Source organism: Zalophus californianus, chromosome 11 (assembly GCF_009762305.2).
Source record: "Zalophus californianus isolate mZalCal1 chromosome 11, mZalCal1.pri.v2, whole genome shotgun sequence".
Taxonomy (NCBI): Eukaryota; Metazoa; Chordata; class Mammalia; order Carnivora; family Otariidae; genus Zalophus; species Zalophus californianus.
Window position 1 is genome coordinate 98,221,252 of NC_045605.1, and position 23,655 is coordinate 98,244,906.

Consider the following 23,655-nt stretch of genomic DNA (forward strand, 5'->3'; position numbering starts at 1 on the left):
ATCGCTGCCGGAGGGGAGCCATGAATAAGCTGGAAGGCTCACCAGCCAGGGTCTGCTCCTCAGAAAAGAGGAGGGAGACTCTGCAGTATAGGATGTTTAGTTAATGCTGCCATCTGGCTGGCCAATAGGTTTCTACTGTGGCCTGGGGAGTCTAGGTCACCAGAAATCTGTGGCAGAATCAAAGACAGTATCATATTCCGTTTTTTGCACGTCAGTATGTCTTCCTCCTACATCAGTGAGCTCAAAATCTCATCTCTCAGTGTTTGTTTCATTTGCCCAGTCACGGAAGCCTGCAGAGGCCTTGGGTCATCTGTATGGGTGACTTTGCAGAGGAGGAGCGGGAAGTGGGGGTGAGCTTGTGAGTACTCCTTATGCGTCTGCATCCCGGGTGAAAGTGGTTGAGGTCGAGGTAGAAGTCAAGACCTGGGTTCTGGTTTTGGTGCTGTGTGTCCTTGGGTAAGCCACTTACTGTCTCTGGGCCTCAGTGCCCACCTCTGTAACTGAGTTGTTGCTCATTTATTTAAATGCTTTGCAGGTGTGAATTTCAGATTGCCCGTTGGGTCTTGTCAGTCGGAGCTGAGCCTTGGTGTTGTCATCTGTAAAATGGGGATAAAAGTACCTTGCAGAATTGCTCTGAAGATTTAAAGATGCTAAGAGATCGCTTACTTTCATCCTTACTCCAACAAGGCGGGTATGATGATCATCCCTGTTTACAGGTGTAGATGCCGAGGGACAGAGAGGTTAAGGTCCCTGCCTGAAGTCACAGAGCCAGTAAATGATGGAGCTGAATGATTTCCCCCAGGCAATCTGATTCCAGATCCCAAGCTCTTCAGCTGTGATTCCGTGACTCTGCTCAGACAAGGGATATAGAAAGCCCACCTCAGTGCCTGGCACACAGTAGGTGTTCAGGGAACCTGAGTTCCTTCCTTTTTGTCCTCAGAATGTGTTTGGAAGTGGAGGTCCCTAGAGCACTTCCATCAGGCTGTTTTGCCCAGCTTAGTTTTCTAATTTCTGGGTTCACCGTGCTTTTTTCTCTTTTCTGATTTTTCTAAATCTGCTTTTTCTTTTTTTAAAAGATTTTATTTATTTATTTGACACAGAGAGACACACAGCGAGAGAGGAACACAAGCAGGGGGAGTGGGAGAGGGAGAAGCAGGCCTCCTGCTGAGCAGGGAGCCTGACCCGGGGCTTGATCCTGGGATCATGACCTGAGCCGGAGGCAGACGCTTAACCGACTGAGCCATCCAGGTGCACCCTAAATCTGCTTTTTCAAACCTCCCTATTTATTACCTTCCTCTTCTCCAGCCCCCCCCCGCCCCGCCTCTTCCTTCAGGAGACTTCCTTTCCCATCTTCCTGCTAGTCGCTGAGCTTAATTATACAAAGTTACCTACCTCCTATCTTAAAAAAAAAAAAAAAAAAATTGAGGTGAAATTCATATAGAATTAACCATTTTGAAGAGCACAGTTGGGTGACATTTAGTACATTCACGGTGTTGTGTGACCACCACTTCTGTGTAGTTCCAAACATTTCCATTACCCAAAAGGAAATGCTGTAGCCATTAGCAATCACTCCCCATTCTCTCTCCCCTGGCCCCTGGCGACTTCCTGTTGCTCTGGATTTCCCTTTTCTGGATATTTCATATAAATGAAATCATACAACATATGGGCTTCTGTGTCTGGCTTCTTCCATGTAGCATAATGTTTTTGAGGTTCATCCACGTTGTAGCAGGTCCCAGAGTTTTGTTCCTTTTTATGGCTGAATAGTATTCCATTGCATGGATACAGAGCATGTTGTTTATCCATTTATTTGTTTATGGTTGTCCCCCCCGCCCCCCCCCCCTTGGCTCTTGTGCATAGCGCTGCTATAGCACTGATTGCTTTTTATGGAAGCGCTGCTCCCTAATTGGGTTCAGGGTCCGTGACTTCTGGTGTCCCCTGAGTCCCAGCCACAAGGCAGGCTCACTTATAACCCTCTTATCGATGGGTCTGCTGAAGCGGGAGGGAGAAGCCTGGAGCCTCAGATGAGAAGGGAACACACCTTGGAATCTGAGGTTCGGCTGCCACTGGGCTTGGCTCTGCATGCTAAATCTAGTTTAACTTCCGCCAAGGGGGAGCGAAGTAGAGAGTCGAAATTGCTGGTTTTATCTCCAGCCTCAAGCATCTGTTTTCATCTCTCCTTTCTGTGCCTGGGGCAAGTGACCCTAGCCAGGAAACTCAGCTGTGTGACCTCGGGCTGTGTACTCTAAGCCCCAGGGTCCCCATCTGTAAAGTGGGGATTATAATTCCTATTTTATGGGGTTGTTGTGACGATTAAGTAAAATGGGAGGCTGGCTTCTATTTCCTGTCAGGATTTGGGGCGGCCAGGTTAGGGAGCAGTTGTGGAAGGGTGCTTGGATGCAGGCTGATTTCTGTGGATGCCTTGTGGACTGGCAACCACGAGGGCCATTCTGGATCCTCTCAGAAGGGGAAGGAGCTGAGGTTATTCTCGTCATTATGTTTAGCAGTCACTGCTGGGAAGATGTCCCCAGCTTCCTTTTTTTTCTGCAGTCAACTTTGGTGCTTGGTGTATGAATCTGTGGAAGTGGGTTGCCTCCCATTTCACCTCCTACAAGTAGGCTTTGAGCTAATTTTAGAAAGATGAGTTTTCTGTTGATTGTATTCTTTAAAAAAGTATTTACAAATTCCCCCCATGCTGGGTGTCTTGTGGGGTATTGTTTGCAAGGGTCTTTTGTTTCCCCCCTGTGGTCAGTGAAAGACTTTGGGGGTCCGGCAGACCTGGGCTTGCACCCTGATTTTACTTCTCCTTGATCAGCTCTGTGACCCTGGATCGCAGATCAGTGGACTTTCACGTTCTTCATCTGTAAAAATGAGGGCTAATGTGAAAATTAGTTACCTTGCTTTGTAGTTATTATGTCAACTAGTCTACTTTTGGTTTTAAATATTAGACAACCCAACTAAAAGTAGTTAAATAATGAGGGGTATTGCATCTCCTCAGGCAAGAAGTCTGGTGGTGAGACAAATGTAGGAAGGGGTTGATTTAATAGCACAAGGATCCAGTGTTTCCCCCTTTTCTCCCCATCAACCATCCTCAGCAGGTAGGTGATTTCTCACCTCCTCGTCACACAGAGGCTGCAGCAGCCCCAGACATTATGGGCAGATCTGATGAAGTCCAGCAAACCAGGAAATTCCTTTTTCTTAGTGAGGAAACTTTCTCCCCTGGAGTCCCCTTGTGGACTTCTCTTTGGTCCCTTTGCCCCATGTCTTAGTCTGGGGTTTTTATGGTCCCCCAGGTCCTGAGGAAAGGATTACAGTGTTGAGGCTTTATTTGGGGGAAGTCAGGGCCAGTGAGGTCAAGATGAGGAAAAGAAGGGGGAGGAAGGCCAGGAGAGACTGAAGCTGCGTGGCGCCATGTGCGCTTGCTCCGGCTGTCGTTTCACGCTGAGCCATGGAGAGACACAGCTGCTATGTTCACGTGGCACCTGTGGGAGGGCTGTCAGGAGAAACCGTAACCCCGATTTGTCAAGAACACTCTTACTTTGCTTGCTGGAGTTTTTGGAAGGTAGAGGGAAGAAAGGTGACACGGGTAGCTTTTGAAATTGGTTTTTATACCTTCCTGAAGTCCTAGTATATTTCTCACCAGTGGCTTTACATGGGGAGGCAGGGTAGCTAGTGATTAAGGATGTGGATTCTGGAGTCAGGCTGCCTGGTGCTCAAGTCCAGACGCTGCAGCTCAACAGTCCCTACAAGGGACCTGTTCCTACATTCAGGGTTGTTTGGAGCATTAAGTGAGTTAATATTTGAAAGCACTTGGAACGGTGCCTGGCAGAGTCAGGCTCTGTGCATATTGATGGTGACCCTTGCCCTTTCACCTCTAGAACTCAGAGCTGTTTGGCACGCTGTCCCATGTAATAATGATCATCAGCCAATGTTTACTGGGTCTAGGGCTGTACAGGACCCAGCTCGAAATGCACAGGCACTAAAGAGTGCCTTGGAGGATGCCCTCCTCTGACTTCCCTCTGTGAATGGGACCTACCCCAGGGGAACCTTCCGTCTGTCCTCCTGTGGTTTGGTTCGCCTACCTCCCCCTCCTCCAGCTGTGAGCCCCGCCCGGCACAAAGACTGTCTGCCTCAGCTCTGGGGCTTTACGCTGCTGGGCACATACAGGCACTCGAGATTTGCTTGTTCAGAGTTGTCAGTGCTTTCTGCTCTACCTTCAGTTACTTATTTATAGCCCCGTCTTAGTTCCCTTACTTTCCTAAAAACAGTTTGAGGACAGGTCCAGATCATCCATGTTTATAGGCGATATTTGGATGCATGGTTGACCAAGTGGATTCCAGTTCAGGATATAACACATAGAGCTGTATATGAAGAGAGAATAACATTGCAAGGGGCTAGGATGGACCAGTCTAGAGTCATGAGGTTGGATAGTTTATGTTTTCCAACTGCTGGGCAGGAAAATAAAAAGGGGGGGCTTGCTGCCATGTGCTGACTTGGCCAGCAACCTGGCCCTCGTCTTTCTCTCTCCTGTGGTCCATCAGGGACTAGTGGATTGATGCCTGGCATGGATGGACGGCAGGGGCTGGATGCAGGAAGATGAGCTGAAAGAGCATGGGCTTGAGGGTAGAGTGGGGGGGGGGGTTGGGAATGGAAAGGGTGTGTGGGGCTGAGGGGTGGGTAGGAAAGGAGAGTCAACAGGACGTGGGCCCTGAGACTTGTGGGGGGTGAAGAATGAGGAGGAATGCTCAGATTCCTTTGGGAACTGGTGTCTGGGCCCTTGGGAGACAGGCTGGGGAGCAGACCTTTCGGTCTGTCTAATCCTCGAGATGAACATGAATGTTGTCTTCGCCTTCTCCATTTAGTAAGTGCAAAGGATATTTCCTTTGGGTTGGGGTGGGCTGGGTACTCAGCCTCCTGGACCCGACCGGCCTTGGCCTTAGCCTTGCTGTAGGACCTTGGGCAAATCTTCTCCCTCCTCTGGGACTTAGGAATTGCTTCCTTTCTAAAACAAGAGGCTCATTCCTTTCTTCAGTGTCATTTATAGAGTGCCTCCTCTGTGCACCATTCTAGGCGCGGGCACAGATGCGGTTTCTGTTCTCATGGAGCGTACATTTTAGTTGAAGGAGGCTGATGACGACTGGGGTGAATGCAGAGGAGAAAAGAACCAGGGGTGCCAAGTTCCACGGGTTGATTGGAGAAGTGCTCCCCGAAGAGGTGGCATTTTAGGCCATGACACTGGAAGGTCTGGGGCAGAGTGTTTTTGGAGAAAGGAATCAATATGTAAAGGCTGTAAGAGAGAACCAGCTTCAGGAACATTTCAAAGGGCATGCTGAGATCACCGGGGGACATTAGGCTGTGGTTAAGGGTTTTGGATTTTATTGTAAGTGTGATGGGAAGCTGGAGGACATTTTTTCCCACTAGAATCCCTTTTGATTATTTTCTTCTTCACGAGGGCCATACTTTGAAAGATCCCCTTAACCAAAAAAGGTGTGTTTACTAAACAGTAGGATGTACAATCTCAAATTATTTTATGTTTTTAAAGTATGGGGTAATAATTTATGGATCATGATGAATATCTGTGAGGTCCTTCCAGGGACCTAAAGATGGCAGATTGAGACACTCAACTAAATAAATTATCTTTAGGGTTGCTGTGTTTCAAACACTCATGCTTCCCAAAGCTGCATGCCATATAATTAAACAACAACAACAAAAAAGATTACTGCCACCTACCGATAGAAGGAGGAAGCTGGATTTTTGCACAACAAAAATCCCGAACCCAGGAGATTTCTTCTCTTGTGCACCTGGCTTTTCTTTATGTACTTGTGACCTGCAAATGGCTCTGGGGAAGGGGTGTCATGGTCCTGCCTTTTTTTTTTTCCTACCCTAGAGAATCTTGACTCTGTTTCTACGTCCTTCTGCCTCAATTCATGATGCGGTGGCAGCAGGGAGAGCTGCCCTAGAGAGCTACTTCAGTGCTGGGTGTATCTGTGGGGAAGAACACTGGGTAGCTCGGCCTCCATATGCCCGAGTTAATCCATTGTTTGTAAGCCACCTCTGGTTTCACTGAGTTCCCTTACTCAGTGTCCTCGCACCCTAGTCCCTGCCAGTGGGCCTTTTTTAATGTACTTGTTAGCACCCCATCCCCATTATTAAATTCTCAACTGCTTTATTCCTGATTTGCATTTTCCGTGGCCGAATGAAGGCGCTGACTTCCGTTTTCTTTTTCTGTTACAGATGGTGTGCGCAGGTGACTGTAAGTACCGCTCCCCTCTCTTCTCTTGTGTTGTTCGCTACCGCCCCCTGATGGACACAGCAGCACTTACAGCAACGTGAAAATCACAGAAAATGCTAATTTGTTCAAACTCTCTTAGTTTCCAGTTTTTCTTTAGAACTGGGGTGAGTGTGGCACCAGCAAGTGAAAGAAAGAATTCAATCAATTGAGCAACGTTGACAAATAAAAATTTTATATTTTCTGTGATTTTTTTTTTTTCCCGCCCGCCAGCCTACATCCGTGGGGGTGATTTTTCAAAAAGAGTTCGTTTTCATAATGCAGTATGATTTATATTTATTTTATGTGCTGCCATACCATAAGTATTTTTTTGGGTTGCTACATTGCTTCATGATTTTTAAAGTGGTGGATGGGGTTTGTGTAACCTTTGGAAAACCAGATGTAGCCTCCTGTATATTTTGCTTCCATATGGAGGGCTGAGTCCCATTTGCTACCTGGTGTTGGTCCATTGAAGTTCTCCCTGGTCTAGAGTAAAATGGGAAAAATAAGGCTATGATAGTAAGTTTTAAGTGAAGCTAAATATATTTAATTGAAAGCACTATTTATTCTAGGATGATGTCCTTACTAATTTTTTGGGTCATAATTTGTTTCTATAGGAAAAAAAGATAACAGTATTCGGTAGTTTTTTTTAATGTACCTTTGAGAATAAATAAAAATTGGTAGCTTTTATCTGTCCTCAAAATTTGGGAACTTTTTTTTTTCCTGATTGGTAAAATCCCAAAGTCTGTGAACCATGGAGATAAAATAATTAGAATGTTCTTCCACTGCCACACAAAGGGGGCAGATCTTGCTGAAACCTTCTAATAAAGCCATTCTCAGTTAATAACAGTGATTATGCAAAGTCTGTACAAACAATGGGAAGAACTCTACAGTTGCTTTTTCTTTCTTGTTAATCAGTTTGGTAAATAAGCTGGTAGGTACCTTGTACGGGCTTGAATCATTGGTGCCAAAGAAGAAAACCTCTGTGCATAGAGGTGGTATTTTAAAGCAGGAGAAGGGGAGATGAGGGAACTATGATTCGTTTTAAAAATCGTAATAAAAACCTGTTGTGTCGTGAGTATATAGTGGGAGGTGCCATTTTGTTAGTTTGCATGACCACTGTTTCTGGCTACTGAAATCGGTCACACTTATCACTGAAAAGTCTCCTGGTGCCTTACTAAGATGAATGTTAGTGGCTGTAGACGTGACTGTTACCAGATCACAGCTGAAGCCTCGGACACGGGGAAGAAAAATGAAGCACAAACTAAAAAGTCTGTGAGCCATAGCAATAGAATAATGGGAATGTTCTCCTAGGACTTTGAGTAAAATCACATGCTAATGACCAGCAGGATGGGACTCTGAACTCCGATTTTATAAATGTCCAAATCCAGTGACGTTGGTTACCATATCGTGGTACCTTAAAAATAGTCCTTTGTGTTTAAAATAGTGTATTAGAGCTGACAACATAAGAACCTGAGGATGAGAGGTTCTAAGGGACTCATTCCAGGTCACATAACTAAGGGGCAGAGGAGGTCCTCGCGTCCAGGTCTGAATTTAAAGACCAGCTCCTTTCACTTTATGCCATTCTGTCTCATGCCATCTTACTGCCCGAATATGGCAGAACTTCCTCCTAATATCAGGGTTTGGCAAAAAAGTTAGCTTCTGCATCATGTAAGACCTCTCCATGGGCAGTGTTTTCTAAGAATGACAAGAGAGATTTCTTTTGCATCTTAGGTCTTTTTTTTGATATCAGCGTCTATATAGATTTAATCCATATTCAAGTCACAGCCAACAGTGCTGATCTCGGTCATTTTTGTCTCTTTTAAAGCCTTCTGTCTCACTAACACACATGCATACATGTATGTATATGTATCTAAAATTAGTTTGTTGGAGGAAAGTCCAGGAGGCAGAGAAAGGGAAATGAAATTCTGTGATCGTACAATTCACTTTTGAAAAGTAGACATGCAGAGCAGTCCTGACTCTTACATTTCCTTTTTTAAAAAATATTTTATTTATTTATTAGAGAGAGAGAGAGAGAGCGCGCGCTTGGGGGGGGAGGGGCAGAGGGAGAGGGATAAGCAGATTCCCCACTGAGTGGGGAGCCCACCACCGGGCTGGATCCTAGGACTTTGGGATCATGACCTAAGCTAAGCCTAAGGCAGATGCTGAACTGACTGAGCCACCCAGGCGCCCCTTACATTTCTTTTTTAAATATAATTTTTGATGTCGTTTGGGAAACAGTATTTAAGTAGAACCCATGTTTGTGTTTGACATTGAAGCTGTTTCCATCAATACAACCAGTGTGACCACAACATGGGAAGACGCGAACAGCACTGTTTCTGAGTATGCACGCACAGAAAGGAGCATGGTGGAGAGTGGGTGGACCACCACTGATGAAAATCCAGCAGGTACCACAGGCTTGAGTCCAACAACTTCATACACATCCTTTGTCACTTCAGAAATAGTCACTAGGACTTCGGGAGATCCCACAGCTGGAAATGACACAACAGGTAAGATCAACCCCCAGAAATGACCGTGAACCATTCCTTTTCATCCTGTACCCTAGAGCCTTGTCCATTCACATTGCCTGTTGGGGAGAGATTGGTTTTTGTTAGAGGAGAAAAGATTCTTTTTTTTTTTTTTTTTTTTTAAGATTTTATTCATTTATTTGACACAGAGAGAGAGACAGAGAGAGAGAGAGAGAGAACACAAGCAGGGGGAGTGGGAGAGGGAGAAGCAGGCTTCCCGCGGAGCAGGGAGACCGATGTGGGGCTCGATCCCAGGACCTGGGATCATGACCTGAGCCGACGGCAGCCACTAACCAACTGAGCCACCCAGGCGCCCCGAGGAGAAAAGATTCTATATTGTTTCAAGCCCAGGAGTTCAGGTGGCCAGATTATTTGGTATTAGGGTCCTAGGTGTTTGGGGAGGTTTTAAGTAATTCCAACTGTCCAGTTTTAAAAATCCTTTGTTATTATTGCCTAATATTTACTTTTCTGCTAAGGCTTGGGAGCAGAAACCTCATTAGACACATGTTGTAATGGTGTCAGTTATTAGTAGGCTTCTTTTAAGCTCTGCAGGAGAGTTGATGCTGTGTTTATATTCTCAGGAGTTTTTGCTGGACCTGAAAGTTTGGTATACTTTATAGAGGAGTGTGTGTTTCAAATGAAATGATAGCCCTGTGACATTTGATAAGGTTTAGATTTTTATTTAGCTTAGATGTCAGTACCCTGAGCCACGTGTTATAGCTGCAAATTTAGCTCTTCTCTCTTTTCTTAAGCTGAAAGAACCAAAAATATAAAAAAGAGACGAGAAGCTCTTTTAAAGCTGAGAAGAACCAAAAAATTTAAAAATGCTATCCTCTGTTGGTTTTCTGATCTGGGGATGTAATCTCCTTGGCTGGTGAGGGCCATGGAACCTCTTGGAGCCCATGGCTTGAAGTGACCACCTGCCTAGCACAGTGCCTTCTATACATGGAACAGGCAGACGAAACCAGTGGTTTTCAGCAGGTTTTTTTTTTTAAGCCAGGAAACAATTTCTTTAAATAATAAAATCTTGCCCAGAAGCCCAATAAGTAAAAAGAACTGAAGCAAGAGGAGCTACAGGGGTGGGGTGTCACAGGTGCTCTAAAAAAAAAAAAAAAAAACTCTTGGAGCGCCTCAGAGCCGAGTTTTACAGGCAAAACCCCCTCTGATAGAGGTTTGCTATATTATGAAAGAGAGAAGATCAGGAGGAGAGGGCAGGGAGATGAAGAGAGTGAACGAGGAAGAAGAAGATGGAATTTAGGAATGGTGATGGGGCCAAGGGAACACAGCACTGGTGACCATAGGAAAGAGGAGGTGGAAAGGTGGCAAGGACCAGTCAGCCCAGGAACTGAGTATCCTCACTCTACCTGCAAGTTCCCGGGGCCAGGCTTTGTTCATCAGCTACTACTTACTGAGCACGTACTCTTACGCTTAGTTGTTATTAATACATTATCCTGCCCTCCCAGTAACTCCAAGGGCCACAATCACAAACTGTAATGCCGAGGAGTTGGGTTTTGTCTGAGGGCTCAGTTATTGAGCACAAAGCGGCGGGCACCCAGGCAGCCCGGCTCCAGAGCACCCCAGTGCGCTGAAGCTGGTACCAGTTAGTTATCCAGAGCCCTTCCGCTGGCCTCCTTGATGGCTGTTACATTTCTTTTCAAAAGAAAAAGGACACAGGAGTGACCCCATTTAGCAATCTTTGCACCCAAAATGTTTGATGTGAAGGGTAGAATCACAGAGTGGATTGGTTTGCTGCAGAGCCCGCCATGCCTTCCGGTTCCACCCCTGCAGACCTCAGGCGGGGGTTTGCTCAATCTGCAGCACTGCCCGTGCTTCATGGGCTCAGCGCCAGAGCCCTGGGTTCTGATTTCCCTGATGCCCCCAGTGATGTGTGTTCCTGAGCCAGTCACTCCGCCTCTCAGTGTTTCTATCTTGCCATCTCCCGAAGGAAGGGAGTGGATGTCATGTTGGCCAAAATGGCTGGTTTATGTCACAGCCAGCCAAATAAGGTGATGGAAAGAATGGTTGGGGGGATAGATCGGAAGTCTTCTGAAGCACCCCTTTGGGGTTGGAACACAGGGATGAGCTCCTTAGTGGAAATGTCTGGGTGCTCTGAGATGATATTATTTGTATTATCTTGAATCGAGGCCTTTAGAAGTAGCAAACAGTCACTTTGTTTGGTGCTTTGTTCCTCATGCCCCAAACATATGATTAAATGTTGCTGTTTGATAATTTGGAAGACAATTTCGAAGAGTGTCAAATCACGTTAAAGTGAGCTGTTGAGGAGAATACGACAGATCCTAAAAATCTTTGGCTGTAGGTGTATTCTTTTCTCCGTAATGCTATATCTACTTTTTCCTGCTGTGAAATGACAGACTTGCACTGGACTCTGATACCAAGAAAGTATTTTTAGTGAGTCACCTTGAAACGTCAGTGACCCCAGTCATTCTTTTTCTTTTCTTCTTTAAGATTTTATTTATTTTTTTGACAGAGAAAGAGAGCAGAAGCAGGGGGAGCAGCAGAGGGAGAGGGAGAAGCAGGCTTCCCCCCGCCGCCCCAGCAGGGAGCCCGATGTGGGGCTCGATTCCAGGACCCTGGGATCATGACCTGAGCCAAAAGCAGACGCTTAACCGGCTGAGTCACCCAGGTGCCCCGACCCCAGTCATTCTTAATGAAAGGTGACTGCAGATGTCTCGTTCCATCAATGCCCCATTGTGTGTTTTTAAAATAGAGCCGAGTCCAGTTTCTGGTCTTCATGTTTCCTTCGTGGGAGTGACGCAAGCTACTCTTACCTGGAAGGAAGCGAACGGCACCGCCACCTGCCGGCTACTCCTTGAAGCCATCGGAGGTCCTGATGGGACGACTCAAGACTTGCTGGTCAATAAATCGGGCCTGATGCCAGGGGCTCAACACAATATCACCCTGCCTCTTTCAGAACCAAATGAACAGAGAGAGTCCTCGGTCACAGACAGTGGCTTAGGTGAGTTACGGACGTGTGCTTCTCATCTGCCTTGCTGGTTTTGACTTTCAGTAACTTAATAGTTTTAAGAAATGTTCTTACATTTCTATAGAGTTTTAGAATTTATTTTATTTATTTTTATTTTTTTATTTTTTAAAGATTTTATTTATTTATTTGACAGAGAGAGACACAGCGAGAGAGGGAACACAAGCAGGGGGAGTGGGAGAGGGAGAAGCAGACTTCCCGCGGAGCAGGGAGCCCGATGCGGGGCTCGATCCCAGGACCCTGGGACCATGACCTGAGCCGAAGGCAGACGCCCAACAACTGAGCCACCCAGGCGCCTCTAGAGTTTTAGAATTTATAGAGGGTTTTCCTCCACATTTTAGTTTGACCCTATATTTGTATGAAGAAGTGGGGGGGGGGGATGTTAGTATTTTCCTGGTCAGATCGCTGGGGCTCAGAATGGTAATGGGGGTTGAAACTTTTTTTTGAGTCTGGCATCCCGGAAAGGAGCTGGCCCCTTTAGCTCTTCAGACTTTCCGTTGAACGGATAACATGTGTTAACTAGGGTAGGGCCTTTGGAGAAACTTGCCACTTCCATTGAGTAAAGGGATGCGTAGCAAGCAAGTCTAGCAGACAGCTTCCGCATTGCCAACGGAGTGGCCATTTGCAGATTTTAAGCGTTTTCAGAGGTAACCCTGTGGATTGAGCAGAACAAGTACTTAATCCCCATTTTATACATAAGGAAATATAGGACTACAAAGTGGGTGTTTAGGATTCTTGACTGCAAGTGACAGAAACCAGGCTTCAAGTAGCTTGGGCTAGAAGAGCAAACTTATTGGCCTGTGTCTGTTTTCCCATTGCGGGCAGCAAGGCCTTGAAAGAAAGAGACAAGGGGGGATGCCCGTCTCCTCTTCCTGCTCCCTCCTGTGCCAGCCTTGTTGTCAGAGTGGCTCAGGGAGAAATGATTACCCGCCTGCAGGGGCCCCGTTTCACCCCCTATCGGAAGGGGTCTGGCCTAGGGGAGAAATGTCTAGAGTGGGCTCTGCTGAGCCGGGTTTGAGTCCTGTGGCTGTCCCTGGATGACCACGTTGGGAGCTGGGTGGGAGAAGATTTCCTGAAAGAAGGGGAGGAGCTACAGACAGCTGAGTTGGAAAGAGAGGGTACCTGGATAAAAGTAGGAAGTAAAATATCTGCCAAAAATTGGGGCCTTTGTGGGCAGATGCATCTCTCTCGGGAAGGAAGGGAAGAATTTGTGGAGTACGCGCTGTGGGCTCTGCCTGAGGTGTCCTCTTGTGGGGGAGATGCTGCAGGGGGACAGGGCTGGGCTTCTGTTGCAGTGAATGTATTTGACTTTTGTGTTTGAAACAGATGCCAACAACACAGAGAGCTCCTCCCAGCAGCCCCGGACCCCCGCTGCCTCGGTGTATAAATACCCCCTTGTTCCTACAGACCTGTCTTCTCACCAGCCTCTGACCCAAGACACGGAAGTCCCGCTGTTCGGGTTGAAGTCCAACACGCAGTACAAGGCCACCGTTTATTCTCAAGCGGCAGATGGCACAGAAGGACAGCCCCGAAACGTAACTTTCAGGACAGGTATGTTGAATTTTGTGGAATGTCTTCAGCCAGTCTTCTAGCACAGAGTTTTGTCCTCTGTGATTCTGGTTCTCCGTTCTTTCTTGCCTCACAAGCAGTTTTGTTGTCGGAGGGAATTTTCTGGAAGGGGTTTTGGACAGAGCAGATCCAGTGAGTTTTCTTCTTCACTCTGCAGCCAAGATGCTTCGTTCTTTCAGCTCAGTAAAGCGTGTTGAGCAGCTACTACGTGCAGATGCCAGGGGCTCCCTTCTGTCTTTTGTGTCTTTGCACGTGAACCAGTGAGACAAACTGGTGTGGTTTTCGCTCATTAGTAGATATTCATGTTGTCATTGTTGGTTAATTATTTTCCCCTTCCAATAAGAAAATAAGTTTTTTATTTTTCTGGCCCAGCCTTGGAATGCATACTGATCTTTCTGTTGAAGTGTGTTGACATGCACGTTGCTGCTTCCTACCTAGAATTTAGTGGTACTTCCACTCTGTATATTGACCGGTATTTGGAGGTGTTTTGGATTGGTGCTGATGGGGGAGCAAAGAAATGCATGGTTCCTCCCTGACAGGATTTGTGTATAGATGGGGAATTGAGAGAGATGCACACGCATTGAGAGGCCCGTGGTCAGGCCCCGTGGGCTCAGGAAAAAATGCTGCACCAGCGTCACCTTCAGGGACTTGGCTGAGGCAGCATGAACTAACTCTGGTTACCTGATCCAAAAATATATCTGTTCTCAAAGGCTGCTAGAGACCCATAGAATGGAGGGGTAGGGGTAGGGGGTGGGGGACACAGGGCAAAAAATAAGACTAGTGTCCAGGAAACTCTGGAAGGCTGGGTCACACTGGACCATCAGCAGTAGAGTCCCACGATGGAGAGGGTGTCACATTGCTGCTTTCTGGATGGCTGTGTTGGGGAAGGGAGTGCTGTCCCCCACCTTTTACATGGATGACAGGTACTTCCTCCCACCCAGGAGGATTGGGGTGCTGTTTGGAAGAGGGGGTTGGGTGCTGCAGAGGCAACACCTGGCCCCTGTCCACGGCAGCTGCCCACTGAGCGCTCTGGACATTGGAAGGCTGGAGCACGATTTTCACATCAAATCCCGAGGAAAGCCTTCTCCTACAGGCAGGATTTGAACTTGCTTTGAAGAGAGAATAGGATTTGGATAAACGGAGAGAGGGAGGAAGACCTATCCCTTGAGGCAGCATCGTGGGTAGAGGTGCTGGTTGAGGACACCGAGGTATGAAGGTAGAGAGGCACCGGGAGTCGGTGACAGCTCGAGGACCCCGATAATTCCAGAGGGGTTGATTTCAGTCCGAGAAGATGTGATCATATGCTTGAGAGTTGTGTGGCTCCCTCAAGAGAGTGGGGCGGGGGACCTGCTGCAGAGTACTCAGAAGCAGCGACTGGCCCGGCCATGTTCCTTGCACAGGGCTGGACAGCCTGGCAGGATGCCTATGACAAATGGTGTCTGTAAAGAATTCTTACTTTTCCTCCTTTCTTCTTTCCCCTTCTGCCGGTGATGCTAGTGTGTAGATGGAGAGGGGAGGATGTAGCTGTAGGAAAGGTGGCTTGGCTTCCAGGGACGCTCAGGGACCCAACAGGTTGGCAGGTGGGAGGGCTTTGGGGTGTCTGGAGGGCGGGTCAGGTTGGAGGAGGGGAGGAATGGACCCTCCAGGTGTGCCTTTGACAGCAGTGGGCCCTTGCCAAGCGGTGTACCCCAGAGCTGGATCCCTCCAATGACCCTTTGCCTGATTTGCTTAAAAGGGGTTTTGTGGATTAGTGTGGGTCTTGGGTTCCCTGCTTTTAATGTGGTTTGAGCAGAATTAAGGTGATAGGGATTGTGTTTGAAGCTCTCGGTCGTATGGACACACACAGCCTGGTTCATGTCTAACTGTCCTAGCACTTGATAAATAAGAATTATAGTAATCTTAACCCTCTCTGTGTGGCATGTGTCTGTGTATACGTAGACATACACCTACGGGCGTATACGTACACACACGTACATGTCTCGTACCAGGCATAAGGAAATCATCAGAGCATTGTCAAGACCCCTGAGACTAGTCGTGGTAGAAAGTCACCTCGAAGGCTGAAGAGCAAGAGGGAAGAAGTGGTGCTTTAGGAGCCCTGTGAGGGCTGGGGCAGTGGGCGAGGCAGCCAAGCCAGAACAGCAAGCCAGAGCAGAGGCAGTGAGAGGGAGACTTGACGGCTTTCTTCTCCGCCTCCCGGTAGCCTCCTCACCGGGTTTGCAGCTGGAACCTGATCCCAGGCCTCCCAGGCTGCCTGGCAGCACCCTCTCTCCCCACAAACCCCAGGGATGCAGTACATAGGAGTCAGCCTTCTGGAGCACGGAGCAAGCAGGAGAAAGATGGAGGATGGATTGGGAGTGTGGGGTGGGCCAGTGGCAAATAATTGGAACTCTGTGTTATCTTTTCTTGAGGTTAGGACTGTTACCCCACTTTTACAGCTGAGGAAACTGAGCTCAAGTGATTTTCCTAAGATCTACCCGGCCACTAACGCAGAACTAACCTTGGGACCTGGACCTGCGTCATGATGAAGTGTGTGATCTTTAATCGATCCTGTAGAGTTCATTCTGGATGGATAGATGCTTGAGAGGGTTTCTGGGTCAGCCCAGCACCTGGGCGGGCATGAGTAGAGTCCATGTTACTGTTTGAGGAGCCTGTTGTAGCTCTGACTCAGAAGAAGCACAAAGACTAACTATGCAATTGCAACTGGCTTGGTTGTTTTGCACTGATGCTGGTGATGATACCTGACGTTTGCTGGGACCCCCATACTTTCGTGTATGTTGTGGTTGCGGGTCAGTGGTGTAGGATAGGAAGGCGCAGTCACTGAGAGTACTTCTTACATTAGATGACATGCCGTGATGGTGGTTTCTCTCTCTCTCTCTGGCTTGGCCATTCTGGTTACTGTTAACTCCTCTTGTGTCTTCACAGTGCCCAGTCAAGTTTTTGACATTGAAGTTGTGAACATCAGTGCAACACACATGACCCTGACCTGGAAAATCAACGATGATGAGTCGTCCTCTCTCTATACCTACATGATCCAGGTTGCTTGGCCGACTGGTTCCTTCGTCCTCAATGTCACTGATACTTCGGCCAACATCTCTTCACTCAGCTCCAGTACCTTATACAACATCACAGTACGCCCTTTCCTTGGCAGCGGTTCTGAGGGCGTGTCGGGTTTTCTCCAAGTGTACACCCGTGAGTTCACTCATTGCTTTGCTAAACTTTCTCGCCTGCCTGCTATGTAGCAGGCCCAGGTATGAGACAGAGCTCTGTTCCTGCCTTCAAGGAAAGCACGGCTCAGTGTGTGAGCCCACAGGGACTCTTATTTCCTTCATGATGTGCGCTGTAGTAATGGTTATCATTGACTGACTCTCCCCATGCACATGCTGAGCACTGTGCAATGTGCTTTCCTTACGCTGTGTCAGGTGATGTTCACAGATCTTTGACAGGGTTGGTGTTAGCCTTATTTTATGGACGAGGAAGCCACAGCTGAGAGAGGTGCTGTAGGCAGGTGTCACGCCTGGTAAGTGGCAGAGGTGGGATTAGACCGTTGGGCTCTCTTGACTCCAGCCTCAGCTTGTAACGACCATTCTAGTGTGGTGGAAGCAAATTGGTGCATGGAGACAAAAAGAACCATGTCCCTTTGTCTTTTGGATACTGACATTATAATGAAGCAAGGCACACAGATATATCTCATCTTTTCTTTGCTTAACTGTGCCTTAAAGATAAGATGATAGGCAGCAAATAAAAAGTTTTCTGTTCCAAAGAAGGTCCAGTAATTGAAATAAAACAATAATGGTGTACCAGCAGTATACAGTATAATAGTATCAGTATTATACCATGTCAGGAGCTTTAGGATCCCTGTTTTCTAGATAAGAAAGCTGCAGCCCAGCTCAGCTGGATGACTTGCCCAAGGCCACAGAGTTAGCTAGCAAGTGTGAGCAGAAACTTGTACCTGGCTCTGGACCCAGAGCTCGTTTCGCAGAATGCTTTACTTGGGTGTCTGTTGCTTCCTAGGAAGCACAGCTTAGGTGTTTGTTTGTTTGTTTGTTTTTAAGAGAGAGAGTAAGGTGGGGGGGAAAGCGGTAGGGAGGGGCAGAGGGAGAGGGAGAGAGAGCATATTAAGCAGGCTCCATGCCCAGTGGGGCTTGATCTCAGGACCCTGAGATCATGACCTGAGCCAAAAGCAAGAGTCGGAAGCTTAACTGACTGAGCCACCCACACTTCCCCACACCTTAGGCATTTTTACAAATGTCTTCTGGACTGGCTTTTTGGGGTAAATGGAATTTGCTTTCACCTCTTCATCTTTTACATTTTTTACTGTTTAATCCCTTTATTAGTTAGGATTAATTTTGGCTGTGAGTAACAAAAAACTTCCCAAGTTTGCATGGCTTAAACAAAATAGAAGTCTGTTTCTTTGTTGTCATAAAAGAAGCACAGTTCCAGGCAGGATGGAATGGTAGAGTGTTAGCCAGGGCTCCATCCCAGGAAACAGAGCTTTTTTAAGCCGAAAGGAATTTAATCCTGGTAACTGAGGGTTTATCGAATTATTGGGAGTGCTGGTGTATTATTTTGCTAGGGCTGCCATAACAAAATAGCATGGACTGCGGAGCTTCAACAACAGAAATTTATTTTTCACAGTTCTGGAGGTAAGAAGTCTGAGATCAAGGGGATGCATGGGGGGTTTTCTCTGAGGCTGCCCCCCTTGGCTTGTAGATGGCTGCCTTCTCCCTGTGTCTTCACATGGTTGTCCTTTGGTCTGCATATGTCTGTGTTCTAATCTCCTCTTCTTCTTCTTCTTCTTTTTTTTAAAGATTTTATTTATTTATTTGACAGAGAGAGACACAGCGAGAGAGGGAACACAAGCAGTGGGAGTGGGAGAGGGAGAAGCAGGCCTCCCGCTGAGCAGGGAGCCCGAAGCGGGGCTCAGTCCCAGGACCTTGGGACCATGACCTGAGCCAAAGGCAGACAGTCAATGACTGAGCCACCCAGGCGCCCCCTAATCTCCTCTTCTTATAAGTACCCCAGTCGTACTGGATTAGGGACCCCTCTAATGACCTCATTTACTTTAATCACTTCTTTAAAGACCCTGTCTCTAAATGTACCTCACATTCTGAGGTACTGAGGGTTAGGACTTCAACATAGGAATTTTGAGGGGACACAGTTCAAGTCATAACAGTGGGGGAGCAGGCTTTAGGCTGGGACCCAGGAATGACTCCCACCCTAAGGGTGTAGCTTTTGTCACAGCAGCTCCAGGAATGTCTGTTCTAAGCTGTAGTCTGGGATCAGCAGCCACAAAGTTGGTTCTAGAGCTAAGCAGCCTGAGCTCTAGCCATTGCGTCTGTATTCCAGCTACAAGGAGGAGGAGGGGCAGAAGATACTGCTCCACGCTTTCATGATACTTCCTAGAAGTCAGACAGTACTTCTGCTCACACCCTGTTGGCCAGAACTTAGCCACGTGGCTCATTTAGCAGCAAGGGAGGCTGGGAGATGTAGTCTTTATTTCTGAGGGCCATGTGCACAGCTAAAAATCTGGGGCTGTATGACTAAGGAAAAAGCAGGGTAGGGAATCGGTTTTAGCAGTCAACAGCAGTCGCTGCTGCATGTCCCTAAACAGAGGTTCATTTATTTCTGGTGAATGACTTTGTACAACCCCAAAGCGTGCAGTTTCTATGTTCTTGTCGCCAAGTGTTTTCTCAGTGGCCAGAAACAGCAGTTTCTGAGGGGCTTGTGTTGTAGATGATAATACAAAGAAGAGAAAAAGACGGGTCAGGTGTCCCAAGTGTGCATTTAATCTCAGTGTAAATATTTTTGTGAAGTTCAGTCACCCTTGTCTTCTGGAGAAATAGGTTCTTAATCTAGCTGTTTACTTTCTTCCCTCAGCCCCTGGTCCAGTTTCTGACTTTGGAGTGACGAATGTCAGCACAAGGGCAATTGGCTTAGCTTGGAGGAGCAATGACTCAGATTGCTTTAAGATACTTACCAGAAAGAATGGAACTGGAGAACCTCAGGAGAACACAACCAGCAACCAAAGTATTGTCATTGGTGGCTTATCCCCCGGAACCATGTATGCTTTTGAAATATTTCCAAGAGGACCAAATGGGACTACAGGGGATCCCCAGACAGTTTGCAATAGCACTGGTAAGCAAATAGGCTGTGTTTTCTGTTAAACTGTTTCTTAAAGGAAATCAGTGTAATTTATAATGTCAAGTTTTTCAAATATTGCTTTTCTTTTTATCTAAGAAAAATCTTAAAAAAATTTATAATAATAGTAATGCATATTCGTTATATAAAATACACAGACAAGCAAAAAGAAGAAAATCATATAGTAAACCTATCAACCAGAAATAATCACTGACAACTTTTGATGTGTTTTTGGTGTATGAAATAATCATGGATAACTTTTATGATTTTATAATTTTAAGATAATATAGGTGTGTGTGTACATATATTTGTGTTTTTTTTCTTTTATGAACATTGAAGTCATCCTATTCACGTGGTTTTATAATCTGCTTTTTTCTACTTAGCGACTTCTTATGGATATTTTTCCCTTTCAGTATAAATAGTTCTACAGGATAATTTTATTTTATTTATTTATTTATTTTTTTTTAAAAAGATTTTATTTATTTATTTGAGAGACAGAATGAGAGAGAAAGCACATGAGATGGGGGGAGGGTCAGAGGGAGAAGCAGACTCCCTGCTGAGCAGGGAGCCCGATGCGGGACTCGATCCAGGGACTCCAGGATCATGACCTGAGCTGAAGGCAGTCGCTTAACCAACTGAGCCACCCAGGCACCCTACAGGATAATTTTAATACCTGCCTGGCATTCCATTGTCTAAATCAAGGGTCAACAGATAATAATGGCCTATGGGCCAAATCTGGCCCACTGCCTGTTTTTATAAATAAAGTTTTATTGGAACACAACTATGCTTATATATTTACATATTGTCTGTCACTTCTTTTTTTTTTTAAGATTTTATTTATTTATTTGACAGAGAGAGTGAGAGAGAACAAGCGGGGGAACAGTAGAGGGAGAGGGAGAAGCAGACTCCCCACCAAGTAGGGAGCCTGATGCGGGGCTCGATCCTAGGACCCTGGGATCATGACCTGAGCTCCAAGGCAGACGCTTAACCATCTGAGCCACCCAGGCACCCCTGTCACTTCTTTTGTACTAAAAATGAGTAGTTGAAACAGAAAATATATGCTCCATAGAGCTTAAAATATTTATTCTGTGGTCCTTAAAGAAAAACTTGGTTGACCCCTGGGATAGATTATTGTTATTCAAAGTGTGATCCAGGGACCCCTGTGAGTCCCCTAGGTTCTTTCAAGACAGGGTATTATTATTATTATTATTATTATTATTTTTTAAGAGTTTATCTTTTTTTTTTTTAAAGATTTTATTTATTTATTTGAGAGAGAGAGAATGAGAGATAGAGAGCACGAGAGGGAAGAGGGTCAGAGGGAGAAGCAGACTCCCCGCCGAGCAGGGAGCCTGATGTGGGACTCGATCCCGGGACTCCAGGATCATGACCTGGGCCGAAAGCAGTTGCTTAACCAACTGAGCCACCCAGGCTCCCAAGACAGGGTATTATTATTATCATAATGCTGCTGAAATGATATTTGGCTTTTTCACTTTTATTCTCTCATGATGAGTGAATAATGGAGTTTTCCAGATGCTATATGACAAGGGATGACATCATCACTTGGGTGACTAATGGAATGTATACTTGTGTATTCTTCTGTTTTAAAAAATTCCTCATTTTTTATTTCTAATACAGTAAATATAAATATAGCCTATATAAATAAAAATTCTCTTTTAAGAAAGTAAAGGGGTTCTGAGATTCAAAAGTTTAAGAATCGCTGATCTGGATGTATTGTAACTTACTTAAATACCCCTCTTTTATTGGACAAATAGATTATTTACAGTGTTTCATAAACAACGTTGTTCTTTAAGGTTAAATGATATGAAAATATCTCATGAAAACAACTTAATGTTCATTACTGTTGTTTTTAAAATTTGAAATAAATATTTTTGGGAAAGTTTGGAAAACATACACTATTCTTTGATCTTTGATTGCAGGAGAATTGAAATCTTTTATGCAGAGGGGAAGAATAAAGAAATAAGAATAATTCCCGTAGGCACACATGAAATCCGTTGGGCTTTTGAGATTTTCCTTGTGTTGGTTTCTTCAACTCTGTTGGTTGGGTTAAGACATTGCTAGTTACTTGGAAGATCTGCTTCCAAAATAAAAACTGCTACCATGCATTCCTCAGATGAAAGGTAGTAATTCCTTTTCAAGTCTGAATTTTAGATTAGACTGTTGAGATGGGGTCTTAATGTCAACATATATTTCTTTTCTTCTTTTGAGAATGTTGCTAATGATGAGGATTACCATGGTGTGGGACCCTTGGTTTTGTGTGACTTGCCAATGACCAGAGCTTAATGTAATAATAGTTAAACATATTGGGGGTCTACAGAGTGCTAGGCTCTCATCCTTTATTTTTAAATTTTTATCACAACTTCATGAGGTGGGTACTGTTAAGCTCTCTATTTTCCAGAGTAGGGAATGGGTGCTTTGTGAGCTTAATAACTGGCCCAGAGTGACAAGGTAGTGCATTGGCCTCTGTCTGGCTTTGAAGAGTGGGGTCTTGACAAGAGTGTGGACTGACACTTTGACATGGTGCAGCTGCAAAGCAATTTAGGACTGTTTGTTGAGAAGGCATCTCTTGTACTGTAGCCTATAGTTGAGTCTCACTGAATGGAAATCAAGAAGAGTGGTAATAAGGCACTAGTCTCTTAGGGGATTACCATTCTATTATTGAACAACTTATATTATTATTAAAATCTGTATAACAGCATTAAAGGCAATTTTGAAGAAGGGAAACAAATATAGTATGACCCAGCAATTCCAATCATATATATATATGGGACTGGAACAGTTATCTGTACACCAGTGTTCATAGTAGCATGATTCACAATAGCTAAGAGGCGGAAACAACCAAGTGTCCATCAACAGAGCAGAGGATAGACAAAATATGGTATATCTACACAACAGAATATTATTCAGCCGTAACAAGAATGAAATTCTGGCTCTTTTTTGTGGTGCCTCAGAGGCGGTAGGCTGCTTCAGGATGAAGCTGAACATCTCTTTCCCAGCTACTGGCTGCCAGAAACTCAGTGAAGTGGACGATGAGTGCAAACTTCGTACCTTTTATGAGAAGCGTATGGCCACCGAAGTTGCTGCCGATGCTCTGGGTGAAGAATGGAAGGGTTATGTGGTCCGAATCCATGGTGGCAATGACAAACAAGGCTTCCCCATGAAGCAGAGTGTCTTGACCCATGGCCATGTCCACCTGCTGCTGTGTAAGGGGCATTCCTGCTATAGATCAAGGAGGACTGGAGAGAGAAAGCGCAGATCGGTTCGGGGTTGCATTGTGGATGCCAGTCTCAGTGTTCTCAACTTGGTCATTGTAATAAAAGGGGAGAAGGATATTCCTGGACTCACTGATACTATGTGCCTCGTCGCCTGGGGCCCAAAAGAGCCAGCAGAATCCGCAGACTTTTCAGTCTCTCTAAAGAAGATGATGTCCGCCAGTATGTTGTGAGAAAGCCCCTAAACAAAGAAGGTGAGAAACCTAGAACCAAAGCGCCTAAGATTCAGCGTCTTGTCACTCCATGTGTCCTCCAGCACAAACATCGGCGTATTGCTTTGAAGAAACAGCGCACTAAGAAAAATAAGGAAGAGGCTGCAGAATATGCTAAACTTTTGGCCAAGAGAATGAAGGAGGCCAAAGAAAAACGCCAGGAACAGATTGCCAAGAGACGGAGGCTGTCCTGTCTGAGAGCTTCTACCTCTGAGTCCAGTCAAAAATGAGATTTTCTAAGAGTGACGAATAAATAAGATCAGACATTAAAAAAAAAAAAAAAAGAATGAAATTCTGGTACCTGCTGCAATGTGGACGAACCTCCAAAACATTAGGCTACATAAAAGAAGCCGGACACAGGAGGATAAATATTGGATGTTTCCATTTGCAAGAGGTTCTTGGAATAGGCAAGTTCACAGAGACAAAAGTAAAATAGGGGTTACCAGGAGGGAGGATTTGCTGTTTCATGAGAACAGAGTGTATGTTGGCGGTGATGGAATGTTTTGGGTATAGATGGTGGGTGCTGGTTACACAACAGTGTGAATGTGTTTAATGCCACCGAGTTGTACATTTACAAATGGTTAAAATGATAAATATCATATGTATTTTACCACCATCAAAAGGAAGGGAATCAAGAATAACGCCTCTCTTC

The 23,655-nt window shown here is 45.7% G+C and overlaps 1 protein-coding gene across 2 annotated transcripts in view; it reads left to right on the top strand.

Annotated features, from left to right (window-relative positions):
• Window positions 1-629: 629 nt before the first annotated feature.
• LOC113913981 (protein tyrosine phosphatase receptor type J) overlaps window positions 630-23,655 on the top strand; it is a 58,737-nt gene continuing 35,711 nt past the window's right edge. Inside the window, exons 1-7 of one of the 2 annotated variants that reach the window (XM_027578580.2) lie at window positions 630-691; window positions 6,232-6,250; window positions 8,545-8,775; window positions 11,522-11,770; window positions 13,121-13,345; window positions 16,286-16,552; window positions 19,241-19,498. In XM_027578580.2, coding sequence (XP_027434381.2) covers window positions 6,232-6,250; window positions 8,545-8,775; window positions 11,522-11,770; window positions 13,121-13,345; window positions 16,286-16,552; window positions 19,241-19,498 — 1,249 coding nt within the window. In that variant the 5' untranslated portion in view covers window positions 630-691. Of the gene's footprint in view, window positions 692-5,308; window positions 5,378-6,231; window positions 6,251-8,544; window positions 8,776-11,521; window positions 11,771-13,120; window positions 13,346-16,285; window positions 16,553-19,240; window positions 19,499-23,655 lie in introns of those variants that run through there. The other variant, XM_035722759.1, reaches the window with a different exon arrangement.